Source organism: Poecilia reticulata, chromosome 16, assembly GCF_904066995.2.
Source record: "Poecilia reticulata chromosome 16, P_reticulata-male-v2, whole genome shotgun sequence".
NCBI lineage: Eukaryota > Metazoa > Chordata > Actinopteri > Cyprinodontiformes > Poeciliidae > Poecilia > Poecilia reticulata.
The window spans coordinates 14,711,764-14,727,640 of NC_088845.1; the positions used below are offsets into that span (position 1 = coordinate 14,711,764).

General features: G+C 40.4%; 1 protein-coding gene across 1 annotated transcript; it reads left to right on the forward strand.

Moving 5' to 3' along the window:
• The first annotated feature begins 1 nt into the window (after position 1).
• Positions 2-10,772, forward strand: flcn (folliculin). Its single transcript, XM_008431568.3, has 12 exons — positions 2-247; positions 413-619; positions 708-854; positions 1,246-1,467; positions 1,572-1,738; positions 1,819-1,910; positions 6,106-6,263; positions 6,438-6,551; positions 7,745-7,868; positions 7,952-8,074; positions 9,319-9,421; positions 9,805-10,772. Exons 2-12 carry the CDS (start codon positions 413-415, stop codon positions 10,010-10,012), a joined length of 1,665 nt encoding a protein of 554 aa, XP_008429790.1. The 5' UTR covers positions 2-247; the 3' UTR covers positions 10,013-10,772.
• The last annotated feature ends 5,105 nt before the right edge of the window (positions 10,773-15,877 follow it).

Genomic DNA, 15,877 nt, shown 5'->3' on the forward strand with positions numbered 1-15,877 from the left:
TGAGTCAGCGCGTGCGACGTGCCTCAACGTCATGTGATTCCTCTGTTTGCTAACATCATGTAAACAGAAACGGGGGAAGTAATGCAAATATCCATTTACTCTCGTCTAATAATGAGTTTTTGCTAAATATGTTTTAGAAGATTAATTTATTTTTTACTTTCACCGTTGCTCGTCTTTATATTTTTAAACACAAGCAGCGGAAGTCCAGTGAAGCAGCTGTGTTTTCGTACCAATCTTTGCGCTGAAGGTAAGACTCTCCGGTTTAGCTTGTTGTTATGACAACGTATTAAGATAAGCGTAGAATTGTAAAGTCACGTACTGGCTAGAAACAAATGCGACCCACAGGATGTAAATTGTACGACATCTAAACTTTTATTCAATAGTTTATCTACATGTATTACATGTCTCTCAGATGAATGCGCTGGTGGCTCTGTGTCATTTCTGTGAGCTTCATGGCCCCCGAACACTGTTCTGCACCGAGGCGCTACACCCACCATCCCCAGACCCTTCGTCTCAGATGGGGACCCCCGTGCCTGGAGACAGGGATGGTGACCGGGAGGGTGAAGGTCTGACTATGAGGGCCAACAGCTCAGCAACACAGAGAGGAGAGATGTGTGAGGTGAGTGAACTGAAAGCCTGTTGTTTTGAGAATAAAGTCCTGTAGTCTGTTTCAAAGTTACTTATTGCCACCTCTTCTCTCCTCACAGGGTTGTCGATCTCTACCTGCATCTCATCCTGGCTTTGTGAGCATCGATGATGAAACAGGCATTCGCTTCTTGAGCCATCAGCACCCCAGGCAATCCCAGCTTTTCAGTGTGGTCAGACAGGCCTGTGTACGCAGTCTCAGCTGTGAGGTAAATTAACAGTACTCCACAAAGACTTTAAAGTAGAAGTTATCTTGGAAAACATATTCAGAAAAAGTGAACAAATCAGTCCATACATGATGAAATACAGCAGTGGAATTTAATATTTACATTATAGTCTGAGGATCAAACGTAATAAGAGTACTCAAATATTATATTTGTTTCAGACTTCGCCAAAAGAAACAAGCAGTAAGCAATATAAGTAACATAAATTACTCTCACAATATACTTGGAAACATTATGGGTTACCCCACACCTAGTCTGAACAGGGCAAATGTGATATACTGCAAGGTGTTAGACTTTTAAGCACTTAATTTGATTCTCTGTTTTCTTTATATTTCGAACAGTCTCATTTTAAATATGTCTTGTCCTTTGTTTTCAGGTGTGTCCTGGCCGTGAGGGGCCCATTTTTTTTGGCGATGAGCAGCATGGGTTTGTGTTCTCACACACCTTCTTTATCAAAGACAGCCTGGCCCGGGGTTTTCAGCGATGGTACAGTATAGTTTTGGTGGCCATGGACAGGATCTACCTTATCAACTCCTGGCCTTTCCTGCTACGTCACCTCAAGCTCACAATACATAGTCTGCAAAGCACAGCTTTAAAGGTAGATCAATGTTATGGTTGCTGTATGCCTTTAGTATTATTTTTCTAAACATATAGATAAACGATCCTCATTCTGCTCACATATATTTCTCTTTTCCCCATCAGGTGTTTGACACTGAGCAAGGAGGTTGTCCCCAGAGAGCTCTGAGGATGAACAGCGTATTTTCCCCAGCAGTTTTTCCACACCAGAGAAGTGGGAATGCGGCTCGATCGCTAACCTCCCTGACCCAGCACCCCAACCTCTGGGCTAGTCTGCACTGCTCTTTTAGCTGGTGAGTTGAAAAACTTTGCCTCACTGGGATAGACAGTTTCCTTTTGTCATGCTGATCTGTGTTTTCTGTCGCTTTTCCAGGTTGCTGAAAGCTAGCGGCAGTCGTCTAACAGAGAAGCTTCTTGAGGGGGCCCCCACTGAAGACACACTGGTGCTTATAGAGAGACAAACAGGTACGACATTTCCTCTTAAATTTCTTCTAGCCTTTCTGCAGCACAAATATTTGTTACATTCACCTTTATCACGAAGAAAAAAATGTGATATAAGTTATTGCATAATGTGGTAAGGCATTGTTCTTTTAATGATAGGTGCTCTCAGTCAGTGCCACATGTTTGCTCAGTCTTAGTTGGTTTCCCTATTTCTAGTCTGAAAACAGTCCTGTTAAAATCTGACTCACTGGATCGCACAGAACGCCGTCTCTGCAGCCAGAAAACCATGACGACACTCAGATAACTTGTCCTCTCTCAACAGAGCTTGTCCTATTCTGGTCAAGATTTATAAAGTGGTAAAAAGATCTACAGAAAAGTCTCTGAGTCCAGTGCAGCTTTTAGACCAACTGTCTTAATAGTCAATTGTATGCAATTCAGGATCACAAATGGGCAAATGCACAGTGAGACAATCTTCTAAAGGCTGCAAAGATTTGAGACAGAGGCTAAGATCCACCGTCCAGCAAGACAGCAACCCCAAGTGAACATCCAGAGCTGCAGTAAAATGGTTCATAATATATATGTATGTATTAGAATGGCTTAGGCCTAAATCTAGATTTCAGTCTAGATGTGCAAAGTTGCTATAGAAGTAGCCTAAAAGGTGGTTTTGCACAGCAATAATTCAGGGAGCTGAATAAAACTGCTCAACATGCTTTTGAGATCTTTATTTATAAAAAAAAACATTTGAAAATTATTTAGCATTTTGGTGCTCTATGATCTTTTAAAATGTACTTTGTGGTTCTAATAACATAATAATATCATCTGGTTATTACTGTAGTTTCCTTTAAAAGCGTGATAGGTGGCACTCCTGTAATTACCACATCATGACTCTCTGAGTTATTTGTAACTCTGGCAGATGTATTTTTAAAACCTGAATTTGACTTTCTGTTATTGGAGAGCAATGTTTCAGACTGCTGACCAGCAGTATGCAGCAACGAGTATGGAGTGCTGTTTTACTGAAGGAAACTGGAGTTGGTCCTGAACTTTCTCTAGCATCTCAAATTAGGAAGTTAGCAGTCTACTTACTTTGTCTGATTCAAGCTTTGGTAGAGTGGAAAAAATATCAATCCAAACTTCATCGGAAACATTGTAATGTTTTCTTTTCAGTTCAGAGCAGGAGTCACCGCCAGGCACTTCACAATACAAACATTTTAATTAAGTCCAGTCTTACAGACTGATTCAGATGTAATAAATACCTTCCTGCTTGACCCTAGACAACAGTGTCAGGTTCAGTTTATTACAGCAACCTTGAGAAACGGGTTTATTTAAGGCAGTGCTTCCCAACCCTGTTCCTCAAGGCCCACTGTCCTACATGTTTTAGAGGTTTCCCTGCTTTAATGTGCCAAATTCAACTGATTTCAGTTCAGCAAACGCCTGTTAATCAGTCATTGATTGAAATCAGCTGGACTGATGCAAAGAAATACCTAAACCATGCAGGACAGTGTGCCTTGAGGACCAGGGTTGGGAAACACTGATTTAAGGATAACTTTGGATCGTGCTCATTGAAGGTACAAATAAAAGTGGTTTTCAAGCTAGAAATATAACATATAGAGGCAAACACTGACTACTCATTGTGCCGTAAATGTCAATAAAGTAACACTTTGTGCTCCAAAACTTTGATGAACTTGAAGTGTCTGTGAATACAATGTTAATGTTTGTGTAGAATCAGAATTCAGGTACAACCTGCCAAAACACAAAGTCATATCAGATGTTGAAAGTGGAAAAAAAAAAAAGAAATATATTTCTGCATCATGTTTGCATTTTACTGGCTTTTCCGTCCTGCTGCTTCATGGAACACGTGTCTGCATAACCTCAGTCTATTTTAATAAATCTCTGGACCGTAAATGACTCCAATCCCCAAATTCAGCAAAGTTTTATATTGACTTGAGCAATGCTTTCTGAAGATTTGCACACAGAGTTTCTGTGCTGAACCAGTCCCACCCGCCCCCAACCAGCCCACATGTTTACCCCTGAGCCCTGCACTTCTCTGGAAGCTGTTTATAGACCCAATCATATTGCTGTTCTGTTTTCTATTAAACCAATACATTTTCATTTTCTTTCTTTCTGTATTTATTTGTTTGGGATTTGGTCATGTTAGATAAATTCAGTAGTTGTCCTCATCCCAACTCTTTTCAAAGAAGAATATACTTCTCTCACTATGATCTAATCCTAGAAAAATCCTCAAAAATTGAGAAAAAAGGACAATGGTGGGATTGTTACTGTCAGAGCAATTAGTTCATTAAATGACAAAAGTGATCCTTACTCAAAATGGCCTGCCATCGCTTTACAGATGAAAGCTTCCACTGAACTCCTTCCTGGCCACAGATAACAAAACTATTAATTTATTGTTTCTTTTTTATCTTTGCACATAAAATTGCATCATTTACAATGACTTAAAGACTTGAGTGGGGATAAAAGAGAGCTTTTAGGATTCTTGTCCTGGATTTTAACCAGCGGGTTTGAGTTTCTGTTTTGCTATGTGTCAGCTTTCCTTAATTCCCTCAGAACTGAGCTGTTCAGTAAATACTGAATAACTCTGTCAGTTTCACGATTGCTTTTTTGGGTGGAGGGTTGTTGCAGTAACAGGTTGAAAAAAACAAGAGGCCCTATTTATTCCTGTCTCAAAAAACGTTAAGCCTCTGGGAAGCAGGAAGAATTTTCCTTCATAACATGATTCACCGCAGAGAAGAGAGTTATCACTCTGTAGTCTTACAGTGACTGCCAGTTTTTTTGATGAACTGCTCTTTTTATTACAGGAATTTAAGTAACACAGTTCCTGGTCCTGTCCAAATGCAGAAAAAAAAATTCTGCTTTTTACTTTGCAGTTTGAAATGTGCTTGATAGCTTAGTCTGGTAATTTAGAATCGTTTTTAGTAAATGTTGTGTTAAAAAGAGTATAAAGACAACTGAACTTACTTCCTTAGTTTGCTGTTAGATTCAGATCCCCTGTGCTATTAAAAGACCTACAGCACACATATTTCTCTCTGTTATCGTCCTTAGAAAATAAGTTGTAGTGGACAGGTCAGTAGTAAAAAAGATCGGCATCGACCTGGAAATTCTGGTCAGTTTATTTTCAGTTCTGAACTTGACCGGTGGTTCGTATTCTGAGTATGTTTTTGTTCAAGCAAAGCAGTGTCTATTTGATTCCAAATTGGAAGTCAACCTCTGCAGTTGACTTCCAATGCAACGAGTATATAGTACCAATGCATTGGTACTATATATATATATATATATAGTACCAAAAACATATAGCACAAAACATATACCTTCAAGCAATGAAGGTATATGTTTTGTGCTAAATAAATCTTATTAAATTTAAGTCTGAAACTTGAAAAATGTGTTCAAATACAACATTTTCAATGTGTATTTAAAAAATATGCACTAGTTTATTCAAAACCTAGTTTGAGCAAACTAGGTTTTAGTTTGAATAAATCCTAGATTCAAACTAAAAGCAAAGATTCCCTTGATGGGATTCAAGATATAAAAATGTGGAAACCAGTGTGTTCCTAGCAAAGCAAACACATATCTGTAGCTAATCATTTTAATATTTTATTTATAAAATTAACCTTAGGTCTGAATGAAGGCCGACTTCCGCATTCGTATCATAGCAAGAACTTTAATATTGGCTTGTGAAAAGCAAATATCTTTATCAAAAGCAAATATGTTGACAGATTTTCATCCACAGTAAAGTCTGTTTATTTTTATTTAAATATGTGGCCTGTCATTTAATGGAAGTTTCCTCACGACGGTGAGAAAGCCTTTGTGAGATATGTAAATCTGTTGATCGATAGCTGTATCTTGACCACAGGTAGGTTTTGTTGCCATCCATATAGAAAGAGATGGAAAGCCCCCTGAATGACGGAAAGTCCCTCACGGTATTGTGGTCTTAAAGATATGAGTAAAAGTTGCGTGGGTACAACACAAACAACAAACACTGTAGCACACAGTTTGCTCTTAAACTGCACCGTCGGTTCGGCCGATGATTAAAAGTAATTAGGAAACTTTTTGGTGAACAGTGAGGAGGCAAAATAAGAGGAGTCATGAGGAGTCGCGTCCCAACCTGTCCACATGTCCTTTGCAATAATTTCCTGTGAAAATTCCCCAAGTTATTTTAGTTATTAGGTTTTCAAGTTTTCTTTATGTCATTGTTTGTCTTCCAAAGAGCAAGAAGAAGAAATGAGTTGCTGGGAAGGAGCAGAAGGAGGCGTGTCAGAGTCACAGTTGCTCCAACCCGACAGCAAACTGGGTCTGCTGTGTGAAGCTTCAAAATCAGACGATGTCCCTGGTCCAAAATTTAAATCACTGAGACACTTGAGACAGGTAAGCATGTCTAAAAGAAACATAATTCTGCTGTGCATAATCACTGAACACTGAGATTGTATGGCTGGAAATGAAAGTTATAGAGAAACTTTTTGTTTAGTAATATATAAAAGATGTTTGTTTGTCGTGGACTACACTCTGTCTGTGAGCTGCTGTTTGTGTTTTTGTCTGCAGGTCCTCGGGGCAAATGACTTTCGACAGCTATCATGGCATGTGCTCATGGGAAATCAGGTCATATGGAGAAGTGCAGACCCCGGACTCATCCAGTCAGCATTTACTGTGCTAAAGGTAACTCAGCTAGCAAGCCTTATCTTAAAATAGAGTCCAATAAAATGAGAAATAATTGTTGTTATATTTAAAATGCCTCTTTTATTGCATACCTGGAATTTAAGTGAATTCAAATAAGAGGATATTGAGTAAACTGTCATTAGCATCACTGCTAGCTTTACTAATTATGCATATCAACACCACAGAGAATAGAGATCTTTATATTAATCTCTGAGATTTCCCAACAGGCTCTTTGCACGTCGGGAGTCTGTGAAGTTGAGCCAGAAACTTTTAGATCTCCACATTTATAAACCCATCATCTTCCATTACACTCAAAGGTTGAAAGCTCCAAAGGACGTAATAATGTTGCTGTACTTAGGGTTGCATAGCATTAGGAGAAAATGTGAAATGTGATCACTTTAATGGATGCCATGATGCAAGATGACTTCAGATAAATAATTGAAAAGCTTTTTATGCCTTTCTGTTTTGGCTTCAGCTAATGAGAAGCCAGGCCAGCTGCTGTTAATACCAAATCAAATTCATTATTTCCATTTAAACAATAAGATTTTATTGAAAAAGTTGTTTCTGGCTGATGCCTTTTGTATTGGCATTGAGATAAATTACTTTTTATTTCTGTGTTAACCACCATAGCACCTCTTAACCTCTTAAAACTTGTGCTCCATTAAATGACAAGTTTCTCTAAATAAAGTGACAGAGAGACTGTATGCATGATACTTAAATAATTAGCTAACACTTATTGCAATCCAGTCAGTTCTTGGTTATGTCTACATTCCACACTTTGTTGTTGAAATGTCTGTAAATTTGTTATATTTGGTGCATCCCTCGCTTCAAGATGCTCAGACTTCCTGTTACCAGCTGAAAGCCTTGCTCTCTCTCGCTCTCTTGCAGCCTGAATTAGCTATTGACATGAATTAGTTTTTTTTTTACATCATTGTGTTTCTTCTTGCTTCATTTTTCTTTAACTCACTGATGCTAAAAATGACCAACTTTGAGTTTGCTTCACGTCGTAACATTTTCAGCAAAGCCTGATGTGGTCAGCGACTCGGTGGCGCCTTGATGGGCGACGATGGGTTCACTGATCTGAAGTAGACAGGATGTCACTGGCCCAGTTCTGCTCACCAGTTGGTTTCTTTGTGCATCACTTGTTTCTGATCCAGCACAGCTTACCCTGTGAATCTTTGTGCTCCTGTTAGTCTTTGCTGCCAGTGGGCTGCGTGCGCTCCGTCCCATACAGCGCTCAGTACGAAGAGGCCTACAAATGCAACTTCCTGGGTCTCAGCCCAGACGTTCCTATCCCGGCCCACGTCAGCTCCTCGGGTACAAAACGACCCCCTGATCTCAAAGTTACCTGCAGGCCACGATGGGATGAATGTGTGACATCTGCTCTGTTTGTCATGCAGAGTTTTCAGTACTGGTGGACGTCACGTTGAAGGCCTGTCACGGTCCAGCTGCAGGCGAAGATGAAATCTCTGCACTTTATCAGTTCACCATCAGCAGCGCCAATACACAGCCGACAGACAGAGGTGAGGCTGCGCGCCGTAAGCAGGTAGAGGTCAGAATATCTGACTTGCTGTTTTTATTGAACGTCTTGTATTTGTTTGCTTGTAGAACGGACAAAACGCAGCACTTTTATTAATAAAAGTGTTTAATAATATTATGACTGCCTATACAACCATATTCTATAAATATGTAAAAGTAAATTTATTTCAGTATCTACATTCGCTAAGTGAAACACATTATAGTGGTTAATTACATGCAGATTGTTACATTTCTGCTTATAGCTACTGAAAACACAATGTTTAAGGTTAAAATATTACAAATAAGACCAATAAGAAAAACATTTTTAAAACGGACTTAATGAAAAGTATGTTTAACACCTGCGTAAAAGTTGTTTTAATTTGACAAACAAACCTTATCAGAATGCTTTTCTAATTTACTAAAATAAAAAATTTCAGTAAATTCTCGTTTACAGAGATTAAAAACCTTGATTTAAAAAAAATAGACTATTTAAAAAAAAGAGTTTATAAATATACTGCTCTGAGATCTGGAAGGTAAACTTTATTTATTACAATTTAATAAAGTCCTGATATGCAGAAAACAACTTAACTTGATTCTTATATTTCTGCAAGATAAATAACAAAATCCTGCATACATTGAAACAATACTTTTTGTGTGTAACCTGGTAGCTATTAGGCATTGAGTTTGGAAGAAAGATCAGATTTGAGTTTTAGTTTTCAGCAGTCAAGGCCAGTCAAGCACAAAATTTTATTCTTCTTATGTGCTGCATTTCTACTAGAGAGTCTAAAATCTTAATACTAGATATAAAACAATACAGACAATGGTAACATGGGAAAAATAACTTAAAACATTAATTAATCTGTCCGTGAAACTAGCACTTTTTCACAGATATTAGAAAATAATAGAAAATATGGTGTACCTTTCAGTTGAGCCTTAAAATGCATTGTAATACTGTATTTTGGACTCTAATCGGTGTGATATGTGAGGCTACTCATTAATTGTGATTTAAGCCAGAGCAGCGGTTGTTGTGCAAGTTATGAAACTGTTCAGAGCATAAATAAACTTCAAGGATCTGGCTCCACGTCAGAGAGTAATTATCTGGCCACTGACTCTCCCCAGACTCCTCAGCTTGAATTCAGAATTGTTCTGTGAGCAAGTTGTTCAGACGGCACACATCAGAGGCAAACCTGTGTAATCTGGTTTGTTGTGAAACTAAGATTTATTGAATCTTTACTGTTTCTTTTTCCAGGTCCAACATTGCTGAACAAACTGGAGGTGGCCCTGTCTAACGAGAACTTGTCTGTGGATGTTGTGTCTCACTGCCTGCTGTGCCTGAAGGAGGAGTGGATGAAGTGAGCAAAACGACAACACTGCACAAACCCAAAATCTCACCAAGTATTTTTGGTCCAGTTTCTAGTGCAAATGTTTTAGTATACTTGAAATAAGACAGAATTAGCTTACAAGTAACTTTTTAGCAAGTTTAAACTCAGTAATTCCTTAGTATTGATGAAAAAGTACTAGATCCACTGCCATATTATTTCAGTTTTCACCAATATTAAGGAACCATTTACTTAAAACAAGCTCCTAAGTTAGTTTTGTCTTATTTCAATTGTAGAAAGACATTTGCAGTATAAACTTGATTAAAAACAAGAAGATTTTCTGTTTTTGCAGTGTGAGGTCAACATAGATGCGGGAAAGATTTCAGTGTTCTCACCGCAGGTTTTCACTCTTTCAGCAAAGTCAAAGTGCTGTTTAAATTCTCCAAAGTGGACGGCCGGGGCAGGGAGGACACCCAGAAGGTTCTGGCCCTTCTGGGTGCCACGGGGCCCGGCGAGGAAGACAACGTCAGGCTGTTAAAGTACTGGATGACTGGACTGAGCAAAACCTACAAGAGTCATTTAATGACAGCTGTGCGAGGAGGGGAGAGGAGCCCCAGCCAGTGATAAAAAGAAGAGGAGGAGGGACGTGGTGAAGAAAATAAAAGCAACAGCAGTAATATCTAAAGCTAAACGAAGCAGGAGTGAGTCTTTTCATGGGTAGTTTTGTTAACTGTATGGATTCAGTGTGGAATGGAGGAGCACTGTGAATGGATGACAGAAATGATTTTGCTCATCCATTATTGTCTTTTTAAGTAATGAGAAATCTATTGTGTACTCGCCTCAGATGATTATCCTGCTCAGATTAATACATGGAGTAATTTTGGATAAAGCATCAGGGGGGCTTTTTTTTTGTTAAAGGGAATCCTTCTATAGGACCTTCCATCATGTGAAGTTTAACTTATTACCAAAAGTTTTTCCGCTTTGTTCATCAATACAGATGTGTCCTAAAGAAACAAACTCACTCTGATGCACTTTATTCCCAAATTGGCTCCATCTGGTGGTGAAGTGGGGAAGTAAAAGGAGTGAAAGTGCAGAAGGAGTGTTTCTCCTCCAGCTCCCACTCACTTGTTTGACTGGCCATCAGCCAGCAAGTCTCAAGTGGTGTAAGACAAGACTTTTAAGGTTTTCTGCAGCTCAAAGTTGTACAAAATGGTTGCACTAGTAGGGCCGCGGCATCTGCACATTTTTGGCTCCTTAACGAGCCAGTCACACACTGATCCCCTGTGCTTTTTCTGTTTTTTGTTTTTTTTTGTGTGTGTAAATCCAAAGCGTCTCTTGCTTTGCTGAGGTCCGCAGACTTCGGTCAATAAAATCCTGCAACATACGGCTCTGTTTAAACCGGGTAGATTTTTCTTTTTTCCATTGGGTTTTACTTGACCTGAAACTATGTGATGATTGTGCAACCAGGGTTCCTGCACAGTCTGAAAGACTATGGATCCCGGTCTGGATAAGTGTGGAAAAAAAACACAAGAGAAAAAGATTTGGGTTGCCAGACTTAATTTCCTGTCCTGCTGTCAAAATGTTGTGTTCATCCACCCATCCACTTACCAATCCTTTTATTGGCCATAAACCCACAGTCATGTTTTCTGTTAATATCTCAATATTAGCCAGGAACCAGGAAGTCTGGGATTTTGACACGTGTAGAAACCCTGTACAATGAAACAAGTTTGGGCTCATGCTCTGCTCCAAGATGAAATTTAAAAATACTGGATTGACCGGCACTTTTGTTCTCGATGCAGCGGTTGACCAACTCTTCTGGTGTTATGCTTCTCCTCTCATAACTCAAATCTGGATTTCATTTGGTCTCCGACTCTCTGCTAGATCCCAAAAAACATTATTTCCAAATTGCTTGCATATTTTCTCAACATGCAAGTGATGCATGAAGCAGGAAGACGGCACAATGGCTGAATATTTATAACTGTCATTGTAGCACATTGTAAAGGTCGAGAGGTTTCCACTTGATGAGGCCTCTGGGAGTTTTGGACCGGGGCTTTCTTTTGCGTACGGCGGGTTTTGCTGCTGCTTTGTAGTTTCCATTCCCCCTCAGCAGAGCAAGCGGTCCACTTTCCTTTGACCTTCAGTCGGAAAGAAGATAAAGAGACACAACTTCTTTCCTCCTTCCTTTCAGTAGTAATTAACCTCCTTCGTGACACTTCGCTGAAATCCGAAGCAACAGGATGCTGCAGACGACCTGAGGCCTCGCATCAACACGTTACAGACAAGATGTTGACAGCTGTTCACAGTGCTGGACTTCAGTGTCCCATGAGGCGCATCTGTGAATTTAATGGCGTTGACTGTGAAGAGCTGCTCTACATAGAATGACTTGCATGTTCTGGCAGTGGGGTGTTGCAATCCTGCTCGCCAGATTGACAAGGAATGTGATTCTTTGTTTATTTAAAGCAGAAACAAAAGCGGCCCATGTGACGATTAATCAGGGATGATACTGAATCTGAGGGGAGAAAGACGAGCAGATCTGCAGGCGAAGAGGTGCGGGGGAGACTCCAAATGAGAAACATACGCTCCAACTGCATGACTAAGCCTCCTCAGTCCCTGTTTGGAAGGGGGGGAAGGGGGCGAGGGTGTCAGGGAATGTGGGGAGCTGGGGGGGGGGGCAGGGAGCCGGGTCAGTCAATAGTGAGGTAAAACGTGTGGCGTGGGAGGGGCCGGGACTTAAAGGGAACAGGGGCAGGCAATCCAGCGTAGCACTTTCACTTTGAGCGGCGCCTGTGTCTGAGTGGAGAACACAAGGAGTGACCAGAGGGAGAGGAGGGTGGCCCGCGTCTCTGCCGCTTTATCCATTAAGGAACCCAGGAGCTACTGAGATTTAGGAAGATTCAAGGTCTGCAGTACCAAAAAAAAAAGGAGGGGAGACAAAAAAAAAAAAAAAAGCTCTTGAAAACGAAAGAAGGCTGCAGCCACTCTGGGATTTAGAGGGAAAATCCAAAGTGAAAGAGAATGATGGCTTGTGGAGATTAATGGGTCATATTTTGGAAAGTACCAGAGGAAACCAGAAGAAGAGAATGCACTGAGGGATGTGAGCAAGGGGGACTGAACATCGACCGCTGAGAGAGAGGAAAGGCAGAAGCGTGCTCTGTCAGAGACCTCAACAAACCACAGAGGAGGAAACTTTGCCTTTTACAGAGTGACACAGCTGAAGAGTGATTGCTGTCAACAAGAGAAATGGAGAAGTGTCCATTCTTAGAAAGATAAAATGCCAGGTGAGAAATAAGAACACCCTTCAAATGCTTTACTTCAGCTTTTATTTCTACGTGCGCACTTGTAGAACTTGTAGAGCAGACTCTTACTCGTGCTTGTTCAGGCATCACAGCACACTTTCACTGCATGTGTCGCTACAATCTCAGCCACACTAATGTCATGCAGTTGGAGCTGGCGATGCAACCGCAGCTCAGAGTATTTTCGTCTGTTTTCTTCAGAAATGGCTAAATTGACACAGGATATGTTGAAACGTTTCTCTGTAGGTATGCAGCTCGAGAAGATAGAAACCACAGAAAGTTTCCACCTATTATCTGAATGTCATCTGTTCCTTTCATCCTCACTCATGTGTCAAACAGGTCTACTTTTGCTGCTGCTCTTCATCGTCCAATGTGGTGGATGTGACTTTGACCTGAAAGGTGTTGAAAACATAAAGGCAACAATCGATTCTAATCCAAATGGATTTGTAAGTCTTTACTGTTTTTTTATTTTTAAATCAGCAGCTTTTTGTCAGTGAGGATGTGATGTAACGATGTGAAGGAATAGCAAATAGATTCAGAGTAAGCGCATCAGATCAGAGAGGGAAATCAAACTATGTGATGCTTTGCACTTTTTTTTTAGTCACCTTGAAGATTTGTAACAATTACAAAAGATATGCCTCACTTTATCAACTTCAGTACAAAGCTCAATCAGTTCTGATCTTTGTTTTTTTTTTTGTTTTCTTCTCTCTCCTCCAGCGGTCTGTGTTCCCTAAAGATTATCGTGTAGCGCACCACTACACTCGAAGCATGCTGTGCGAAACTGAGCCGGTGAGTTTAGTTATCAGTTAAACGGAGGGAGCAGAGTCTCGCATGTCATAAAACCGCTTTTGTGTGTTTCATGGAAGTCAACCTCCTCTTTTGGGATAATGTTTGACTCCATAACCTGGATAATTATTACCTTTCTCCCACACTCATTTACAGATCTTAAGAAAGAGAGAAAAAAAAACTGAGTTTGTGAACAGATTGCTGAAGCAGGTGCTCTCTAGTGTCACTTGCACTCGGGTGACACTGATGTGGTTCTTGTGGTGATCCGTCATGTGTTGCGCATTGCTAACTCTGAGGTCTCCCTGCAGTGCTGCGTGTTCTCGGCAGCAGTGGTTCTCGTGCAGTCCTGGCATGTGCTCTTCACAAACCTCTGGGATCAGCATCTCAATTACACCTTCATCCTAGAGCTGAAGCAGACACTGGATAGAATTGTTAGAAAGAACAAAAATACAGAGGTAGGATTTTCAGTCTTTATGTGTTAATTTCCTGACATGTTCCATTTAATGAGTTTTGTAAACTATAGAAGGAGTCGTAAAAGTATCGCAGCTTTTACGACTTGCCTTGAGTTGTTTCTCTGATCATTCCGTCATTTCCTCTTCTCAGAGTTTCCGGGAGGAGATGAATCTCAACCAGTACCCAGTGTTGTCCTCCTCCCCAGAAGAACTATTAAATCTAACGTCAGAACTTTTTGCTCGGTGGCTCCAGGTGGGTTGCTCACCTTCAATTGAAACTTGTTTCCCGCCCACGTTGCCCACGCCTTTGGAAAGGAAGGACTACGGTCCGGTGAGGGGCAAACTATTGACCACTCGAGCCATCAGACGCGAGGAAGACCAGCCTGAAAAAATGATAGACAATAAACCTCCATCGTCCTGTGGAAGATCTCGATCCCGGCCTTGTCCTGCAGCTTTCTGGTGCCCCTTGTTATTGTTGTTGTTATTTGGACTCTACTGGTAGCAACATTGGGTTTTTTTATTGCACAATAATGAAACTTTTACCTGGCACTGAATGAGTTATTTTTGAGTTTTGTTGCAGTAAGCTTTGCTAAAATGAAGTGATATGCACAAGCTGTTTAAATTAAATGCCAAAAGTCAGCTAACTTTGCTCTTATTATATCAAATATATATTAAACCTTATAGTCACTCTCTTGGTTGAAAAAAAAAAAAAGCCACAAGCTCCAGCTAATTGTGCTTTCCTTGCTAACAAGAGATCCAAACTGAGCTAGTCGGTGCACATAAGCCATTCTCCGTGGTTGCCTCACTGTTTACAAATGAATGTTGTGAGAGTTTATTCCTGTAAGTAAATGTAAATTAAAGACTTTTAGGTATAGTGGCATTTGGTTTAAATTAGAGTGGTCCAGTAACTTATATTTATTACTACGGTTCTTTTGTTGTGTGTCTTAAGATGGAAGAGTGCATTAGCTCTAGTGAATGACAGGAGGGCAATAGTTTAGCATTTATCAGACAGTAAATGTTGCTGCATGGATCAATGCTCTGTTACTGAAACAGTAAAATGCTTCTTTTCATACCTTTGATTTTTACAGCTTCCGTGTCTTTGAGTTCTTTTCGTTTGCTTAATTCGAACAAAGTAGTCCTTAAAGTTACGTTTTGTTCATGCTAGATCACTCGGATGCTTTGGCGGCCCCTTCAGCGATGAGATGCTTTTGTTTATGCCCCTGGATTCCTTTATCTATTCATGTGAGGTGAACTGTGATGTGGATATGTCGGGTGAAAGCAAGAAAAAAAAAAAAGTAAAGATAAGCTGCAGACGGGGGAGGAATGCATCGTGGCGGCCTGGCTTCTGTCTGAAACCATAAGAGGAATAAAAGTGAAATCTTTATGCTAGCACTTGCCCCTGCTTGCACACACACCCAAACATGTAATGTGTACCATTGTCCTCACCCTTGAAGTGCATTGCATTGCCTTGCTGTCGCCATGGAAGCACCATGTTTTGCGTGCTCATTGTTTACACTGAATTTGTGTCAAGAGTTTGCAAGGAGGAACAAACACATATTTGTACAAATGGGGACGGAAATACTTACGTTTTATTACGTGAACCGCTTCTTTATACCTTTTCCAGTCTGATGCATAAATATTTAAGACGTCTGCCTGTGGAGGGATAAGTCCTGGTTTCCAGTCTGTGACAGGGGTACTAATGTCAGGAGGTTTCATAATTCGCGTAAATAGGCTTAACTGTGATTCACTGAAACCTTGTCTTGGGTGGGTCACCGAATACAGATGACCCCAGTAAAAAAAAGAAAAGAAAGCACACATACGGGGGAGGCTTTTAGGAGAGGTCAGGTTGACCATGCACACAATACAGCCAACAGTCTGGTGTCATGTTTTCGAGAGAAATCTTTGAAAGACAGCTTTTTCCTGGCAGCGGGGAGCCAAGCGCCAAAGAAACCAGCTGA